Raw genomic sequence first — 20668 nt, forward strand, 5'->3', positions numbered from 1 at the left:
TACTCTGCTTTCATTTACTTCCTAGTGTATCCCTCTCAAACATACTATGTTTGTTTGTTTGTTTTCAGTCTCCCTTACCAGAGTGACACCAGGGACTTCACCTGTATGGCTTACTGCCGTATCCCTAGTAACTTGGCGTGTAGTAGGAACAACATCCTATTGCTAGAATGGAAGATTAAGGTTTCCTAATGCTCCTTTTTGTGTTCTCTCTACACAAATATCTTAGTCTTTAGTTGCCAAGTAGGATTTCAAGAGCTGGATCCAGGGTGTTTAAGGGACAGTGACCTTTTTTTTTTCTTACCTACCCACTAATAAGGGCCTACCTTAGTCATCTTGTGTGCTATAACAGAAATACAACTGGTTGGCTTTAACAAAGAGAAGTTTATTCTTTCACAGTCTAGCAGGTTACAAGTCCAAATTCAGGGTGTCAGCTCCAGGGGAAGGCTTTCTCTGTCAGCTCCGAAGGAAGATTCCTTGTCATCAATTTTGCCCTGTTCGAAGAGCTTCTCAGGCACAGGGAACCCAGGTCCAAAGGATGCACTCTGCTCCCGGTGCTGCTTTCTTGGTGGTATGAGGTCCTCAACTCTCTGCTTGCTTCTCTTTCCTTTTATCTCTTTACATTGGATCAGGGAGTTGACCTGAGTAAGGATGATGTTACAATCCCACCCTAATCCTTTTAACCACATGCAGAAATTTTGATTTATAACACATAGGAAAATCACAAAATGGAAAATAACCACACATGGCCTAACCAAATTGGCACATATTTTGGGGGGACACAATTCAACCCATTACAGAGTCCCTGGAGGTTCAGGATTAAGTGCGTGGCTGCTAACCGAAAGGTCAGCAGTTTGAACCCATCAGCCACTCCGCAGGAGAAAGATGTGGTTGTCTGCTTCCAGAAAGATTTATAGCCTTGGAAACCCTATGGAGCAGTTCTACTCTGTCCAATGGGGTCATTATGAGTCGGAATCAGTTTGATGGCAACTGGTTACCCCACTATATCTAAAACTACTCCAGTTGGCAAAGGATGGTGAGAATAATGGGTTAGAGGCAGAGGTCAGGGCCAGGCCTTCAGGCAGCCATTATGTCTTTGTTGTCATGTCAATGATAAATTGTTTACAGGAAGGACCGTATGGATGTCTTTAGAGGGTTTTTAGGCTCCATTGGTGTTGTCTGCTCAAGATGACAGAGAACGGCACACATAACTATGACTGGTATTTTGTAGCACTGTAAGGAACTGCGCCTGAAGTCTGGATGAATCTTGAAAGAGAATAGTTGAAAATTTAAGAAGTATACAAGAATGGGATAGGTTTATGCTACACCCTAATAGTGATCATCATGGTGTAACAGCAAAAGCATTTTAGTCAAGCAGACCTGGACTTCAATCTTAGGCTATGGTATCTTCTCTATGAGCTTTAGTGTTTCATAGCTGTAGAGCGAAGACCTGGTACCTGCCTTTGGTACCACCCTCAGATCCAGGCAAGAGAATCCCTGTTTGGGATCTACATGTTGAAGGTCCTGTTGTGGCCCTGCCAGGATGTACACCTGCTGCCAGGGTTAGAGTTCACAGAGTGAAAGGAACATGTCCATTTAAAGCCCAAGCCCCTCCTTCTAGACCAGGCTCTGGTACCCAGGATCCTGAAATTCCTGCTCCCTTGCAGGGCCTAAGAAACCTCTTCCTTGGGTCCATTTTCACAGAAGCAAACAAAGCCACTGTGTAAACAAACCTAGGCCCAAGGAGTAATCAAGGGGGAGTTGTTTTCAGGTGGCACAGACAGAGCTTAGACTTATTTGGGTGTTTACATATGTGTGAGTGAGGCTCCTCGTGGCACATACTGAGCCTCATATAGCCTGCTTTGTAGAATTCTAAACTTCACCTGGGCTTTTTTATAAGATCTCAAAATGCTTTAAGGATTAAGACAAAAAGAGTAAATTATGATCACCACATATTCAAAGATCTCATTGTATCTCAAGATTTGAAAATTGGCATTCTCTCTCTCTCTCAGGTTCTCATAAAGGTATATTTGTCCAGGTAAAAGGATAAAACATATTATTTTATTCATTTCGTTAGCTTTATTTTTCACTTTCAGATATTTAAACATATGGTATATGGACTATTGCCCTGTACTCTGCTAATGTTAGAGGCAGGCACACCTGCCTCTCAAGTTATTGTGCATGTTAAAATAAAATACCATGTATAAATTAAGTTCTTCTTCATAAAATGAGACCATGTGTGACCAGTTTCTCCATATCCCTCACAAAATGGATCATGGCTATTTTTGTACACATGTAGAGAAAAGTGATTTGAGAGCCTTAAGGAACCGCAGAAACCACATATGTTTTCCTGAGATTCTATATTGGTCACTCCTTTGGGAAAGGGGACCAAACCCCCCCCGAAAAAAAACCTGTTGCTGTCAAGTTGATTCTGACTCATAATCAGATCATATAGGACAGAGTAGAACTGCCCCGAAGAGTTTCCAAGGAGCGCCTGGCAGATTTGAACTCCTGAACTTTTGGTTAGCAGCCGTAGCACTTAACCACTATGCCACCAGAATTTCCAGGAAAGGGGACAGGATAGAAAACTGGTAGATTTTGATGAGGAAGTGGGTTGTGGACAAATCCCAGAATTGAGGAATCCAGGGAGGACACTGGAGGTTGGTCCAAAGTAGCAAGAAACAGTCTGATAACAGCAAATGTCTAAAGAAGGGGAAAAGAACCTGGAGAAAGGGAGGCCCAGAAAGATCCCCAGGGAAGTTTTGCTTTTGACAATTATGGAGAAGCGCACCCTGCACATGCCTACAGCAGGGGTTGAAGATATGGGAAAGGTTTTTTTTAAATGTATAGCCAAAAACCAAACCAAACCAAACCCATTGTCGTCGAGTGGAGTGGATATGAACAAGAGACATCTCAAAGAGTAAACACGTTCTGATTGTGTATACCAAAACCAAACCTGCTGCCGTCCAGTCAATTCCAACTCATAGCCACCCTATAGGACAAAGTAGAACTGTCCCATAGGGTTTCCAAGGAGCAGCTGGTGGATTTCAACTCCCAACCTTTTGGTTAGCAGCTGAGTTCTTACCCATTGCACCACCAGGGCTCCTTGTTGTATATAGAGATGAAATATTCATGATAAAGACACTTGAAGTATTGTAAGATCTCAAAATGCTTTAAGAATTAAAAAAGAAAGAGTAAATTATGATCGCCACATATTCCAAGACATTGTATCTCAAGATTTGAAAATTGGCATTCTTCTGTCTCTCGTTTCTTCCTCTTCAACAAATATTTATGACCCTGCTTTACTAGGTGTTGTGCTAAACACCCAGGAAGCAGTGATGAACAAAACAGACATGGTCCCTATTTCATGAAGCTTAGAGGAAAACCTGGTGGCATAGTGGTTAAGAGCTACAGCTGCTAATCAAAAAGTCAGCAGTTTGAATCCACCAGCCACTCTTTGAAAACCCTATGGGGCAGTTCTATTCTGTCCTATAGGGTTGCTAAGAGTTGGAACCGACTTGATGGAAATGGGTTTGGGTATTTTTTTAGAGCTGATGAGGGGCAATAAACATACAAATGAAGACAAAATGAATTCTGAGCTAGAGAATAATGGGGTGATGCCCCTAGGGATCAGGTGAGGTGCTTACAGATAGCAATATTTAAATTGGAAGATAAAGGATGAATAGGAGTCAGCCTGTTCAAAAGTGAGGAAATAGCATGCACAAAAGCCTTGAGGTAGGAAGGAACCTGGAAATTTGAAATACAGAACATCAGTGAAGAGAATGGTACTGCATGAGACTGGAGAGGTGGGCAAGGGCCAAATTATTCAAAACCTGTAGGCCATAGAAACTACCACCCATCTGTCAGTTTGTTGTACTGTGGTAGCTTGTATGTTGCTATGGTGCTGGAAGTTGTGCCACCAGTATTTCGAATACCAGCAGAGCCACCCATGGTGGACAGGTTTCAGCAGAGCCTCCAGACTAAGATAGACTAGGAATAAAGGCTTGGCAATCTACTTCTGAAAATTAGCTGATGAAAACCTAATGGAGCACAGAATATTATCTAATATAGTGCTGGAAGATGAGTCCCCAGTTCGGAATGCATTACACAACAGCTACAACGATGGATTCAAACATACCAACAATCATGAAGTTGGCACAGGACAACGTTTTGTTCTATTAAACATAAGGTCGCCATGAGTCAGAGCCTACTGAGTGACAATTAACAACAACAACTACAAGCCATAAATAAGCTTTTGGATTACATTTGAAGTACAATGGGAATCCGTTAGAGAATTTGAATCAGGGAAATTACATGGTCCAATTTTCATTTTAAGAAAAACTCCCCAGTTGCTGTGCAGAGAAAAAATTGATCAGGGGCCAATAATGAGTATGGAAAACATTTGGGAAGTTGTTGACGGGTTCAGACCAGGGCAACCTGAACTAAGACGTCAATGGATTTGTGATGTGTTTGGGGATAATACTGATATGACTTGCTGATGGTATAGATGCTGGACATGGTGATATGGAAGACAAAAGAATTAATGTGATGCCTAGGTTTCTGGTTTGAACGTTTGGATGGGCGCTAATTACTGAGATCATGAAGAACATGAAAACCCATTGCCATCAAGTTGATTAGGGGAACATATTGTGGTTGGCAATCAAGAGTTCAACTTGTATGTATTAAGTTGCAGATATCTGGGCTACACATAAGAGGAAATACTGAGTAGGCACTGGATACAGACTCTAAATTTCAGAGAAGACAGAGTTGAAAATGTAAATTTTAGATTCATCTGCTTATAGATACTATTTAAAGTCAAGACAATGGTGAGATCATCTGGGGAGACAGAATAAGGAGATAGGAGAGGAGAACCCACAGATCCCAACATTAAGAGACCAGGTAGAAAAAAGGTCTGAGAAAGTAGTTTACAAGGAAATGTCCAAAAGTGAGGTCAACAAGGACAATGAGAGCAAGGGTTTCAAGGAGGAGGGAGTGGTCAGCTATCCAAAATGCTACCAAAAGTAGAGTAAGATAAGAAAAGGATTCTTCTCTCAAGTTCTACGTGACTTTGGCTAGAGTGATGGAATGGCAATTCTTCATTGACTGAAATATTTAGATTAGACAAATAACCAAAGATTCTTGAAACACTTAGAATAAATGAGGTTTGTTGTACCGATGACTTTGAAGGTAAAGGATATCATCCTGTAAATGACTCAAGGAAATTGTTAGGCGACTTCAAGATTGAGTTTATATGCTTATGATTTTATAGATTCCTGGTTCTTTGTTGCTTCAACAGGAGCCAAAGTTTCGAGAACGTACATTTCTATGATGCTTTGGCACTTTTTTTTCATTGTCCAAATATCAATATCAACCTCAGACTGAGGAGATAAACATAATTATAAATTTTTCTAATTATTGTTTACTAATGTATCGAGCAAACAATTATAGTATCAGGTACTTTGAACACTATGTTTAAGACTCCAGTGTACTCTTTCCATGTATTAAATAATTTATTACTAGTAGTATTCTCAGTTTGCAGATAATAAATTGAGACTTAGAAAAGTTATACAGCTTGTTCAAAAGTGGCAGAGCCCAAATATGAAGTCATGCTTGTAATCACTATATAATACTGCTAATTTATTGACTAACAGAAATTATTTGGGTTAAAAATACAAACAATCAAGGATCTCTCTGGATATTAGATACATATTTATGAATTCATTTTATTTGAAATAGGATTAATTTCATTAACAGTTACCAACTAACTTGAAATAATAGCTAGGATAAATTTGCAAAGTCATATGAGGACTGGAACTATATCTAGATGAAAGAGTTCAAAAGAAATAAGGCATAAAGCCAGCTGGTTGATATTTAGAACTGCACATACAGTTTTAATATTGCAGTTGCTTCTTCCAGCTATTCATCCAGAAATATCTAAAATCTTGAATTAATTTTAAAATGCTGATCTGGGGGTATTTGGCACACTCAGAATACCAAAAAAGGTGGTGGCTTTAGCTTTTTTCTAAAGAGTGTCTATTGACAAAATTTAGACATCGGTATGACAGATTCTTTCTTTTACATTTGACTCTATTAAACTTTGACTGATTGCAAAAATAATATTTATTTGCATATTTAGAACTCTTAGAATAGCTATTCTATTTGTACTGCAATTGTCAAGTACACCGAGGGTGTTATTATATTTTTACTTGTATTTCATTTCCATGTTAGTTATTTCACTATAAAAGTTAATTTAAATCATTTTTAAGATTTCCGTGACAGAGATTATATTTACTGTATCTTTTATTGTACCTGAAGAGTAGTAGTTGGCATTTTAAAAAGACAGTTATGGGAGGTAACACATCTATGATAAATATGATCCCAGCAGCAGGCTCCTGTGAGGTAGGCAGTACATGTATCCATTCTTCTCTTTAAATAGAAGGAAAGATTACTTTTCACATGTACAATATGATCACCCTAGTAGCAGTGATTATTCAATCCAGTAACAACATGATAAAGTCTGTAGAAAACATAATGACATCATTTAAACCAAAATATCTGAAACTGATATTCAGAGAGAAAAACAGAATTATGAATAATAAAATTGTATGAAAAAATATAAACCATTGTAAGTGTTGTGGCTTTAAAAAGGCGTTTAAAAGAAGAGAGAACGTAAGAGGAGCCCTGGTTGCACAGTGGTTAAGAGCTCGGCTGCTAACCAAAAGGTTGGCAGTTTCAATCCACCAGCCGCTCCTTGGAAACCCTGTGGGGCATTTCTACTCTGTCCTAAAGGGTAGCTATTGGTCAGAATCGACTCAACGGAGATGCTTTTTTTTGATATGGACATTAAAAATTAACTAGGAACTATTCTGAAATATGTTTTCAGAGATCTTTAATACAGATTAAGGAATATCTTGAAATGTTATATAAAATTACATTATATAATCAGGCATCCAATTATATACCACGCCCACTGCTGTCAAGTAGATTCTGACTCTTAGGGACCCTATAGGACAGAGTAGAACTGCCCCAAAGTGGTTCCGAGGCTGTAAATCTTTATGGAAGCAGACTGCCATATCTTTCTCCTGCAGCTGCTGGTAGGTTCAACCTCTGACCTTCAGGTTCACAGCTGAGTGCTCCAACCACTGTGCCACCAGGACTCTTTATGTAATTGTATATAATGTAAAAATCTTTGGTGATGAGGGTTTTCTAGAGATAGAAATGAAGGGAACTATATGTAATAAATCTCTATCTGAACAATTTTTTCTCTTGCAGATTTGTGGCCACTTGTTCACATGTTTTCCAGATACAATGAGGCACACCAGCTCTTGGAAACTTTGGCTTTGGGTGGCAGTCCTCCTGCTTCCTGCTTCTGCTTCCATGACGGTCAGGGACAAGCCAGGTATCCAAGCTATGTCTTTGTCCAATCACCAAATGTCATTTATAATATTTAAATCATTTTTTAAAAATCACTAAAACAAACATCCGAATACCCGGAGCCAGAGAGAGAATTCAGATAGGGATCTGACTGCATTTTTTTTTAGCTGACTACTTGGAAAATCTAGTTTCCCAGTGATGGCTCGGAGACAGCAGTCCATATCAAACCACATAAAGAAACAGACCATGACAGCTTCTCCAACCCCCCAAACAAAAGAATCAAAATCTTTCCCAAATGAAGATACAATCCTGGAATTATCAGATACAGAATATAAAAAACTAATTTACAGAATGCTTAAAGATATCACAAATGAAATTAGGATAAATGCAGAAAAAGCCAAGGAACACACTGATAAAACTGTTGAAGAACTCAAAAAGATTATTCAAGAACATAGTGGAAAAATTAACAAGTTGCAAGAATCCATAGAGAGACAGCATGTAGAAATCCAAAAGATTAACAATAAAATTACAGAATTTGACAATGCAATAGAAAGTCAGAGGAGCAGACTCGAGCAATTAGAATGTAGACTGGGACTTCTGGAGGACCAGGGAAACAACACCAACATAGCTGAAAAAAAATCAGATAAAAGAATTTAAAAAAATGAAGAAACCCTAAGAATCATGTGGGACTCTATCAAGAAGGATAACTTGCGAGTAATTGGAGTCCCAGAACAGGGAGGGGGGACAGAAAACACAGAGAAAATAGTTGAAGAACTACTGACACAAAACTTCCCTGACATCATGAAAGAAGAAAGGATATCTATCCAAGATGCTCATCGAACCCCATTTAAGATTGATCCAAAAAGAAAAACACCAAGACATATCATCATCAAACTTGCCAAAACCAAAGACAAACAGAAAATTTTAAAAGCAGCCAGGGAGAAAAGAAAGGTTTCCTTCAAGGGAGAATCAATAAGAATAAGTTCAGACTACTCAGCAGAAACCATGCAGGCAAGAAGGGAATGGGACGACATATACAGAGCACTAAACGAGAAAAACTGCCAACCAAGGATCATATATCCAGCAAAACTCTCTCTGAAATATGAAGGAGAAATTAAGATATTTACAGATAAACACAAGTTTAGAGAATTTGCAAAAACTAAACCAAGACTGCAAGAAATGCTAAAGGAGATTGTTTGGCCTGATGACCAATAATATCAGGTACCAGCACAATACAAGGACACAAAACAGAACGTCCTGATATCAACGCAACTCAAACAGGGAAAGCACAAAAACAAACAAATTAAGACTAATTCTAAAAAATAAATAAATAAACAAAATAATACACACAACAGGAAATCATGGAAATCAATAGATAAACGATCAAAATAATCAAAAAGAGGGACTAAATATAGGAGGCATTGAATTGCCAGATGGAGAGTGATACAAGGCGAAATAGAAGGATACAAGTTAGGTTTTTACTTAGAAAAATAGGCGTAAATAAAAAGGTAACCACAAAAAGGAATATCAATCCCATAACTCAAGAAAAAAGCCAAGAAAAACGTAACGACTCAATAAACACAAAGTTAAACATTATGAAAATGAGGATCTCACAAGCTACTAAGAAAAACGTCTCAGCACAAAAAAGCATGTGGAAAAATGAAATGGCCAACAACACACATGAAAAGGCATCAAAATGACAGCACTAAAAACTTACTTATCTATAATTACGCTGAATGTAAATGGACTAAATGCACCAATAAAGAGACAGAGAGTCAAGGACTGGATAAAAAAACACGATCCATCTATATGCTGCCTACAAGAGACACACCTTAGACTTAGAGACACAAACAAACTAAAACTCAAAGGATGGAAAAAAATATATCAAGCAAACAATAAGCAAAAAAGAAGAGGAGTAGCAATATTAATTTCTGACAAAATAGACTTTAGACTTAAATCCGCCACAAAGGATAAAGAAGGACATTATATAATGATAAAAGGGACAATTGATCAGGAAGACATAACCATATTAAATATTTACGCACCTAATGACAGGGCTGCAAGATACATAAATCAAATTTTAACAGAATTGAAAAGTGAGATAGACACCTCCACATATATAGTAGGAGACTTCAACACACCACTTTCGGAGAAGGACAGGACATCCAGTAAGAAGCTCAATAGAGACACGGAAGACCTACTTACAACAATCAACCAACTTGACCTCATTGACTTATACAGAACTCTCCACCCAACTGCTGCAAAATATACTTTTTTTTCTAGCGCACATGGAACATTCTCTAGAATAGACCACATATTAGGTCATAAAACAAATCTTTGCAGAATCCAAAACATCGAAATATTACAAAGCATCTTCTCAGACCACAAGGCAATGAAGCTAGAAATCAATAACAGAAAAACTAGGGAAAAGAAATCAAATACTTGGAAAATGAACAATACCCTCCTGAAAAAAGACTGGGTTATAGAAGACATCAAGGAGGGAATAAGGAAATTCTTAGAAAGCAACGAGAATGAAAATACTTCCTATCAAAACCTCTGGGACACAGCAAAAGCAGTGCTCAGAGGCCAATTTATATCGAGAAATGCACACATACAAAAAGAAGAAAGAGACAAAATCAGAGAACTGTCCCGACAACTTGAGCAAATAGAAAGTGAGCAACAAAAGAATCCATCAGGCACCAGAAGAAAACAAATAATAAAAATTAGAGCTGAACTCAATGAATTAGAGAACAGAAAAACAATTGAAAGAATTAACAAAGCCAAAAGCTGGTTCTTTGAAAAAATTAACAAAATTGATAAACCATTGGCTAGACTGACTAAAGAAAAACAGGAAAGGAAACAAATAACCCGAATAAGAAATGAGAAGGACCACATCACAACAGAACCAAATGAAATCAAAAGAATCATATCAGATTACTACATAAAATTGTACTCTAACAAATTTGAAAACCTAGAAGAAATGGATAAATTCTTGGAACAATACTACCTACCTAAACTAACACATTCAGAAGTAGAACAACTAAATAGACCCATAACAAAAAAAGAGATTGAAACGGTAATCAAAAAACTCCCAACAAAAAAAAGTCCTGGCCCAGATGGCTTCACTGCAGAGTTCTACCAAACCTTCAGGGAAGACTTAACACCATTACTATTGAAGGTATTTCAAAGTATAGAAAAAGACGGAATACTACCCAACTCATTCTATGAAGCTACCATCTCCCTGATACCAAAACCAGGTAAAGACATTACAAAAAAAGAAAATTTTAGACCTGTATCCCTCATGAACATAGATGCAAAAATCCTTAATAAAATTCTAGCCAATAGAATCCAACAACACATCAAAAAAATAATTCACCCTGATCAAGTGGGATTTATACCAGGTATGCAAGGCTGGTTTAATATCAGAAAAACCATTAATGTAATCCATCACATAAATAAAACAAAAGACAAAAACCACATGATCTTATCAATTGATGCAGAAAAGGCATTTGACAAAGTCCAACACCCATTTATGATAAAAACTCTCACCAAAATAGGAATTGAAGGAAAATTCCTCAACATAATAAAGGGCATATATGCAAAGCCGACGGCCAATATCACTCTAAATGGAGAGAACCTGAAAGCATTTCCCTTGAGAACGGGAACCAGACAAGGATGCCCTTTATCACCACTCTTATTCAACATCGTACTTGAAGTCCTAGCCAGAGCAATTAGGCTAGACAAAGAAATAAAGGGTATCCAGATTGGTAAGGAGGAAGTAAAGCTATCACTATTTGCAGATGACATGATCGTATACATGGAAAACCCTAAGAAATCCTCCAGAAAACTACTGAAACTAATAGAAGAGTTTGGAAGAGTCTCAGGATATAAAATAAACATACAAAAATCACTTGGATTCCTCTACATCAACAAAAAGAACACCGAAGAGGAAATAACCAAATCAATACCATTCACAGTAGCCCCCAAGAAGATAAAATACTTAGGAATAAATCTTACCAAGGATGTAAAAGACCTATACAAAGAAAACTATAAAACTCTGCTACAAGAAATTCAAAAGGACACACTTAAATGGAAAAACATACCCTGCTCATGGATAGGAAGACTTAACATAGTAAAAATGTCTATTCTACCAAAAGCCATTTATACATACAACGCACTTCCAATCCAAATACCAATGTCATACTTTAAGGGAATAGAGAAACAAATCACTAATTTCATATGGAAAGGAAAGAACCCCCGGATAAGCAAAACATTACTGAAAAAGAAGAAGAAAGTGGGAGGCCTCACCCTACCTGATTTCAGAACCTATTATATAGCTACAGTAGTCAAAACAGCCTGGTACTGGTACAACAACAGGCACATAGACCAATGGAACAAAATTGAGAATCCAGATATAAATCCATCCATTTATGAGCAGCTGATATTTGACAAAGGACCAGTGTCAGTCAATTGGTGAAATAATAGTCTTTTTAACAAATGGTGCTGGCATACCTGGATATCCATTTGCAAAAGAATGAAACAGGACCCATACCTCACACCATGCACAAAAACTAACTCCAAGTGGATCAAAGACCTAAACATAAAGACTAAAACGATAAAAATCATGGAAGAAAAAATAGGATCTACCCTAGGAGCCCTAATACAGGGCATAAACAGAATACAAAACATTGCCAAAAATGATGAAGAGAAACCAGATAACTGGGAGCTCCTAAAAATCAAACACCTATGCTCATCTAAAGACTTCACCAAAAGAGTAAAAAGACCACCTACAGACTGGGAAAGAATATTCAGCTATGACATCTCCGACCAGCGCCTGATCTCTAAAATCTACATGATTCTGTCAAAACTCAACCACAAAAAGACAAACAACCCAATCAAGAAGTGGGCAAAGGATATGAACACACATTTCACTAAGGAAGATATTCAGGCAGCCAACAGATACATGAGAAAATGCTCTCGATCATTAGTCATTAGAGAAATGCAAATTAAAACTACGATGAGATTCCATCTGACACCAACTAGACTGGCATTAATTCAAAAAACACAAAATAATAAATGTTGGAGAGGCTGCGGAGAGACTGGAACTCTCATACACTGCTGGTGGGGTTGTAAAATGGTACAACCACTTTGGAAATCCATCTGACGTTATCTTAAACAGTTAGAAATAGAACTACCATACAACCCAGAAATCCCACTCCTCGGAATATACCCTAAAAATACAAGAGCCTTCACACAAACAGATATATGCACACCCATGTTTATTGCAGCTCTGTTTACAATAGCAAAAAGCTGGAAGCAAACAAGATGTCCATCAACAGACGAATGGGTAAATAAATTGTGGTATATTCACACAATGGAATACTACGCATCGATAAAGAACAGTGACGAATCTCTGAAACACTTCATAACATGGAGGAATCTGGAAGGCATTATGCTGAGCGAAATGAGTCAGATGCAAAAGGACAAATATTGTATAAGACCACTATTATAAGATCTTGAGAAATAGAAAAAACGGAAAAGAACACATACTTTTGTGGTTACAAAGGGGGGAGGGAGGGAGGGAGGGAGGGAGAGGGCTTTTTATTGATCAATCTGTAGATGGGAACTGCTTTGGGTGAAGGGAAAGACAACACTCAAAACATGGAAGGTCAGCCTAATTGGACAGGATTAAAAGTAAAGAGGTTTTCGAGATAAAATGAAAGCTTCAAAGGATAGCGAAGCAGGGGCTGGGGTCTGGGGAACTTGGTTTGAGAGGACTTCTAAATCAATGGGCAAAACAATTCTATTATGAAAACACTCTGCATCCCACTTTGAATTGTGGCACCTGGGGTCCTAAATGCCAACAAGCAGCCATCTAAAATACATTAATTGGTCTCAACCCACCGGGAGCAAAGGCAAAGGAAGAACACCAAGGTCACACGACAACTAAGAACCCAAGAGACAGAAAGGGCCACTTGAACCAGAGACCAACAATATCCTGAGACCAGAAGAACTAGTTGGTGCCCGGCCACAATCGATGTCTGCCCTGTCAGGGAACACAACAGACAACTCCTGAGGGAGCAGGAGACCAATGGGATGCAGACCCCAAATTCTCATGAAAAGACCACACCTAATGGTATGATTGCGACTAGAGGAATCCCAGAGACAATGCTCCCCAGAACTTCTGATGGCACAGGACAGGAACCATCCCCGAAGACAAATCATCAGGCATGAAAAGGACTGGTCAGTGGTGGGGAGAGAGATACTGATGAAGAGTGAGCTAATTAAATCAGGTGGACACAGGAGAGTGTGTTGGCAACTCTTGACTGGAGGGGGGATGGGAAGATAGAGAGAGAGGGAAGAAGGTAAAATTGGCACGAAACGAGAGACTGTAAGGGCTGACTCAATAGGGGGAGAGCAAGTGGGAGAAGGGAGTAAGATGTATGTAAACCTACATGTGACAGACTGATTGGAATGGTAAATGTTCACTTGAAGCTTAATAAAAATTAAAAAAAAAAAAAAAAATCACTAAAACAAATCTTATTAAAGTTGAAGTGGTCATAGATTAGATCTACAAGTGCAGAAGAAATAATAATTCATTGTTTCCCCCTACTTGACCTTCACATGATGATATCTAGAATTTCTAAAATTTTCTCATTTTTTTCACATGCTTATTATATCAGTCTGAACACCTTTTTCTTTCCCTCTTCGATTATTAGTATAAATGTATATGTGTGTATATATGTGCATATATATGACACTGTATATTTCTCCCTTTCCTCTTTAAGAATTACTTATTCAAGTTATAAGTACAGAAATACATCACCAATTAGGATTAATGAGGGGCACATCTACTGTTAATTAGGGAAAAATGAAAAGCAGAATAGGTGGTATAAAAGGAAATGTAGTTTAATTATGTGTCAGTTTTGTAGTGTTTCAGATGAGGCAAATGAAAGGTTGACGGATCTTTAGAGGATGCCTTTAAATAAACAGAAAACATTTATTTGCAATTGTGAAATTACCAATCTCATAAATATTTGCAAAGGTTTTAGAGGCAATTTGAAACATTTTCACTTTTATTTTTAAAAAATGATTACATGATTAATTTGGAGAACTTTTCATGACCTTTGAGCATGTGTAAGTTTTTGACCTAGATGTACTTCACAATACAGAGTTGAACTAGACACATTGAAGAAGGCATTTGCTAAACAAAAAGGAACTTCAGCTCTCCTACGTAAAGGATCACATATTAAGACTTGATGAAGGCTGATACTATGAGTCTTATTGTGCGTATTCTTGTGAATATTTCTTTAATAATTTTTGTCGAGCATGAATAAACTCATTCTAGTAGAGATTTCTGAATTTGCAGCACACATAAAACCAACTGCATAAAGATTATAACAAATCTTAGTCTCTTATAGTATTGTGTAAGTCTTTACGACATTTACTAGTTTGTCAGGACGTGCATTTCTTAAAATAATCCACGTGAAATTTTGGATATTCCGTCATTGTATAAATAACATCCTGTGGCTATCATACTTTTTGGGGGGAAACACTTCCTTTCTTCAGTAATAAATAAATCAATAGTAACTCATGGGAAAGAGGGAGCCCTGGTAGCACAGTGGTTAAAGTACTCGGCTGCTAACTAAAAGGTCGACGGTCCAAACCCACCAGCTGCTGTGTCAGAGAAAGATGTGGCAGTTTGCTTCTGTAAAGATTTACAGCCTTGGAAACTCTATGGGGAAGTTCTACTCTATCCTTGATGGCAGTAGGTTTGTTTTTTTTTTTAACTCATGACAAAAATTTACAAGTAATCAAAATAAAAACTAGATTAAATCTACAAGTGCAGAAGAAATGATAATTCATTGTTTTTCCCTACTTGACCTTCACCTGATGGCATCTAGAATTTCTAAAATTACCTCATTTTTTCATATGCTTATCCTATGAGTCTAAATACCCTTTTCTTTCCCTCTTCTGTTACTAGCATAAATGTATATCTCTATATATGTGCATATGTATGACACTGTATATTTCTCCCTTTCCTCTTTAAAAAAAAATTAAGAATTACTTATTCAAGGTATGTTTTGGATTTTTTAACTGTTTTGAACTTCTTTGTCTCTTCGTTTTAAAAGACATAGGAGGTAACGTGTTGCAACTTGATCAGAGAGGAGAGGACTCTGTGTCGGAAAGTAGAATGAACATTTGGCTGAGTAGGACACAGTTTTCAGGCACGGTGCAGTGCGTGAGGGATGTTCTTCATGATGAGGATGATTTGAAGGATCTACAGAAATAGTACTTCAATTTGAGTGTGAATAAGAATTATTTGGGATAGTTGATTCCTGGGGCCCACCCTCAGAGCTTCCATTATGTAACGTCAGGCTGGGGTAATGCTGAGTAATTTATATCTTTGATAAGCTCCCCAGGTGAACCTAATGGAAGACATCTGAGGAAAACACTTTGAGATATACTCAGCTTTGGGGTAATTAACTGACTTATCCTTTTTATTTTTTTCTCAGCTGGCTATGCCACTAAATTCCTTTTATTCTGTTGTATTTTATTTTAATTAGCACTTTCCCATCTTGGGATTTGCCTGAATGTTTTGCTTTTGTATCTATGATATCTCAATTATTGAAAAAAAAAAAAAAAAAGCAGAGGCATAACTAAGGTATGGCACTTAGGGCATGTGCCCTGGGCACTGCCTGAGGAGGGGCGCTAAGGAGGAGTTTCTGTTGGCCAGTTTCTATGTCAGCTTGAATGATCATTCAGCAATTTAAAACTAATTGCCATAGGTGCTATTTTCCATAGACAGGCCCCGTATATGTAGGTATACTAAAATGAATATATTTTAGTCCAATGTACTTTGCCTAATCAACCTTTCTGAAAGATTTTTCTAAGAGCACAAATTCAAGACTAATCTGAATTCTAACAAGATTCACATAACATGAAGCACTAAGGAGAACTAATGGAGAAAAAAATTGAGTTGATTTTCATCATGCCATTTGGTAGAGGGTGCTTGTAAAGGGACCCATACTGCATGTGCCAATGAAATTGCTTAACTTCAAGTATCGTTTACATTAATTGAAAATATCAGCACAGCACTGTCATAGGGATTATTGAAGAATATGACATGCCGGGCATGGCCTGGCAGGGGGCTCTTCTTGTGTGTTTGTATCTGATTCACAATGCAAGGTTCCCGTTTTAGTTTCCTCATGTGCAGACCTGCATGTGTGGTCACTAACCGTTTTCCGGAGGGAAGTGATCACATCTAAAAATAAAATATAACAAATCTGAGGGAGAGGCTAGGGTTTCAGCTCTGGAGTCTATGAAGTTGTCAACAGTCTACTGTTAGACCTAAATATAAAAATATGAAGGATAAATTGAGTCTTTTAATTGCATTGCTTTATAGTTAGGTTTAACGATTGTGTGAAATATTGTCGCATTTGGAACAGAATTCAAGAGTAATATGGATAGGTTCAGTAACAACATGAATTTTAAAATCTCGAAGGTATTAAGAATTCAGTCATATTCTTTCATCAGTTTTTCTATTATGTGGAAATTATGGGATAAGGCATATTTGCATATTTTCAGACTGTAAGTGAATGCCAATTTGAAAGTGAGTTTCAGCTCAGTTAGTTGTCAAAAGAAGACGGGGGAAGAGAATTATATTAAAAAATACAATACATAAATAATCTCTATCTGCTTTAATCAGTGACTTAAAACTTTCCTCCATCACAGAAGCCTATGTATTAAATAATTTAAATTTCCTTTTCTTTCCTTAATCTGTTCTGAGGCAAAAGTGCTCAATTACCATCAAAAGTAATAAAAACCAGACAACCAGAGTAAGGAAAATGAGCAGCAAAACAAGAATAGATAAAGAGATGATTGGATATCACTTAAATATTTTTCTTCCACTTATAGTAAAGTTTCAGGTTGTGTCTAGATTGAACTGATTATTTACTTGGGCCCCAAACTATACACATACACTCCTTTAAACTAGTTGTATTCATTTACAAAGAAAAACTATTATTCTGAAATATGGCTTCTACTAGTTGACAAATATTGCACTCTGAAACTTAGAGTATAAAGCATGCTGGCATATTTATTGTTGATATAAAAGCCAAACCAAACCCATTACTGTCAAGTTGAATTTTGACTCACAGCGACCCTATTGGACAGAGTAGAACTGCCCCATAGGGTTTCCAAGGCTGCAAATCTTTACAGAAGCAGACTGCCATATCTTTCTCCCATGGAGCAGCTGGTGGGTTCAAACTGCAGACCTTTTGGTTAGCAGCTGAGCACTTTAACCACTGCACCACCAGGGCTCTTCATTGTTGATATAGAGAATTTTATTTTGTGTTTTTAAGAATTCTTCCTGTTCAAAAGGTACCATGTAAGAATCCCACTATTGACACCTGTACTTTGTTTAGCTCCTAAATTTTGAAAGTGGAGGAAAGCTTCACAATTATTAGATACAGAATATAGCTCCTAACCAATAATTCTCCCTTAGAGGAATAGCTTTGGACCAGAAATAAGCACTGAAGACTGTGTGACATTTTTTGACCTCTTTGTTTCCATTTCTTCCTATTTAGCCATTCTTCTGTATTATTTTATAAGCCATTTTATTTTTATCTCTAATTAAAAAAAAAAAATTAGGATACTCTAATTTCCTTTATCGGAGGTATTGTCAAAGTATGAAGTGTATGGGGGACCAGAAAGCAATTAGCAATAGTGAAATGACAAGCCCTGCTTTCCCCTCTAGTCAACAGAATTTGTGTTTTAGTCTTTATTTATTTATTTTTTTTAGTGAAAAATACCTAAAGGTTCTCGTTTTGGTCTATTTATGAAGGTAAGATAAACCAGTTCCGTATCTGTGGTAAAGTACTGCTCGTAAGATTACTAACAAAATGAGGTAAAGAAAACAATGTTCCTTCATGCAAGCTAGAAAAGAAGAGTGATAAATATAACTTCTATAGAACTATGCAGATTTTAATTGTGATTGTAAAGGTAGTAAAAATAATTGCATAATATATTATGTGTACTACCGAAGATATGAAAAAATGGGAAAAACAAAAGCAGGATAAAGGGACAAGGGCAAAACAAGATAAATGTATTTAAAGTCACTGAATTATACATGTAAAAATGTCGAAATGGCAAATATACGTGTGTGTATATATGCAATATATATATATATATATAAAAAAAATGCCATCAAGTTGATCCCAACTCATAGCCACCCTGTAAGAAACAGTAGAGCTGCCCCATAGGGTTTCCAAGGAGTAACTGGTGGATTTGAACTGCTGATCTTTTCATTTTCAGCTGAATGCTTAACCACTATGCTTCCAGGGCTCCATACGTGTATATATATATATATATATATACATATATATATAAACCACAATTAAAAACTTTTAACTAAAAAAAGGGGGGGGAGTGAGGACAGGAGAAGAGAAATGTTACAGTTTCTCAGGGAATAGTCCTTGCCCCTCTGTCATTTCATGCTCTCTCATCCATCCCTTTGGGTTTAAATATGGTTTATATATCAATCACTGTCAATTTTACATTATAGCCTGGACCTCTCTGTCGAGTTCCATACCTGTATTTCTAACTGCCTACTCAGTAGCATTGCCATTTGAACTTCTTAATGGACCTCAAACTTAACATTTCTAACTCTTCCCTTCTCCCACCATAGATTAATTTACCCCTTGCCAAATCTCTTTTTCTTCCTCTAGTGGGGTCCATTTCAGTAAACTAAACCCTTACCCAGTTAAGCCAACTCTCCCTCCTCCCAACATTCAATCCATTATCACATCTGTTGATTCTTAAATCTCAGATCTTGTACCCCAATTCCATGCACTGTTTTTCACTTTCACTATTACCTCTTTAGTACACGCTACCATAATATCTGGCATCATAGAATGAGGGCATGTGAGTAGGGTTGCCAGAGATAAAATACAGAATGCCCAGTTAAATTTGGAGTTCAAATGAACAATGAGTACTTTTTCAGCATATGTTCCAAACATTGCATAGGACACACTTGTACTAAATTTTTTTTTTTATTTATCTGAACTTCAAATTTAATTGAGTATTTTTTTTTTTTTAATTTGCTAAATCTGGAAACCCTACATGATGTGCAGGGAGGAGGTGTTTTTTATCATAGAGTGGTCAAGGAAGGCTGCCCTTACGAGGAAGCATTTGAGCAGAGACCTAAAGGTAGCGAGAGAGTGAGACATGTGAAGACCTGGAAAGAAGCAAGTAACAAGGCCTTGAGGCAGCAGCATGCTTGGCATGTGGGAAAAATAGCAAGAAAGGGCAGAAGAATAGTCAAGTCAATGAAGGGGAAGGAGGTGAAAGATCACAAGCTACTAAGAAATGGATCTGTGCTTTTTGTGTTGTCAAAATATGGCTTCTAAGCCTGCTAGGTCAAAGGCTAGACCCTGGACTCTGGTAACTTTACCAAAGCAGTAAATACTTCCCTGTGTGACCTCTTGGGAGATGGTTCACCCTTGGCATCCAGGAGTATTCCAAAACATACTGTGAACAGGCAGGCTTCTGAATGTATATCTCCCAGTAAACAGAGCTTCTATAAGGGCCTCTCAGTAAACTTTAATTTACTGTTAATTTAATATCGTGCAAATACAGTTATTTAAGTACATTATGTGGAAAAGTACAATATGTGGAAACATGTAGACTTTAATAAAGTTAAAATATAAATTATCCTTACCAGGAAAATTATGTTTTCTTTCCCTACAATCAGTATACCCCAAACCAAATCCACTGCCATCAAGTCGATTCCCACTTGTAGTGACCTTATAGGACAGAACTGAACTGCCTCATAGGGTTTCCAAGGCTGTAAGCCTTTACGGAAGCAGAATGCCACATCTTTCTCTGTGGAGCAGCTGGTGGATTTGAAACCCTGACCTTTCAGTTAGCAGGTGAGCACTTTAACCACTGAGCCACTAGGGCTCCTACAATCAGTATACCAAAAACCCATTGCTGTTGAGTTCGTTCCGACTCATACTGACCATGTATGACAGAGTAGAACTGCCCCATAGGGTTTCCAAAGAGCAGCTGGTGGATTCTGACGGCTGACCTTTTAGTCATCAGTCGAGCACTTAAGCACTGCACCATCAAGGCTCTGCAATCAGTATAGTATATAGACTAAAAACGCCTAATCAACTGTAAAAAAAAGAAAAAAAAAAAGTAACAGCACATTTATATTTATTTTTCAAGATGCCTATAACTTTGATTTCCCCTTTGTAGTGCACAAGGAATAACCTTGCCTTCTGGCTATTCCTGA

The 20668-nt window shown here is 37.4% G+C and overlaps 1 protein-coding gene across 1 annotated transcript in view; it reads left to right on the plus strand.

The window, feature by feature from the left end:
• The first annotated feature begins 7163 nt into the window (after nucleotides 1-7163).
• Nucleotides 7164-20668, plus strand: part of COL19A1 (collagen type XIX alpha 1 chain) — a 378654-nt gene continuing 365149 nt past the window's right edge. Inside the window, exon 1 of the mRNA XM_010586804.3 lies at nucleotides 7164-7396. Within this exon, the coding sequence (XP_010585106.3) occupies nucleotides 7216-7396 (181 nt within the window). The 5' untranslated portion in view covers nucleotides 7164-7215. The remainder of the gene's footprint in view (nucleotides 7397-20668) is intronic.

The sequence above is a fragment of the Loxodonta africana genome, chromosome 1 (genome assembly GCF_030014295.1).
Source record: "Loxodonta africana isolate mLoxAfr1 chromosome 1, mLoxAfr1.hap2, whole genome shotgun sequence".
Classification (NCBI taxonomy): domain Eukaryota; kingdom Metazoa; phylum Chordata; class Mammalia; order Proboscidea; family Elephantidae; genus Loxodonta; species Loxodonta africana.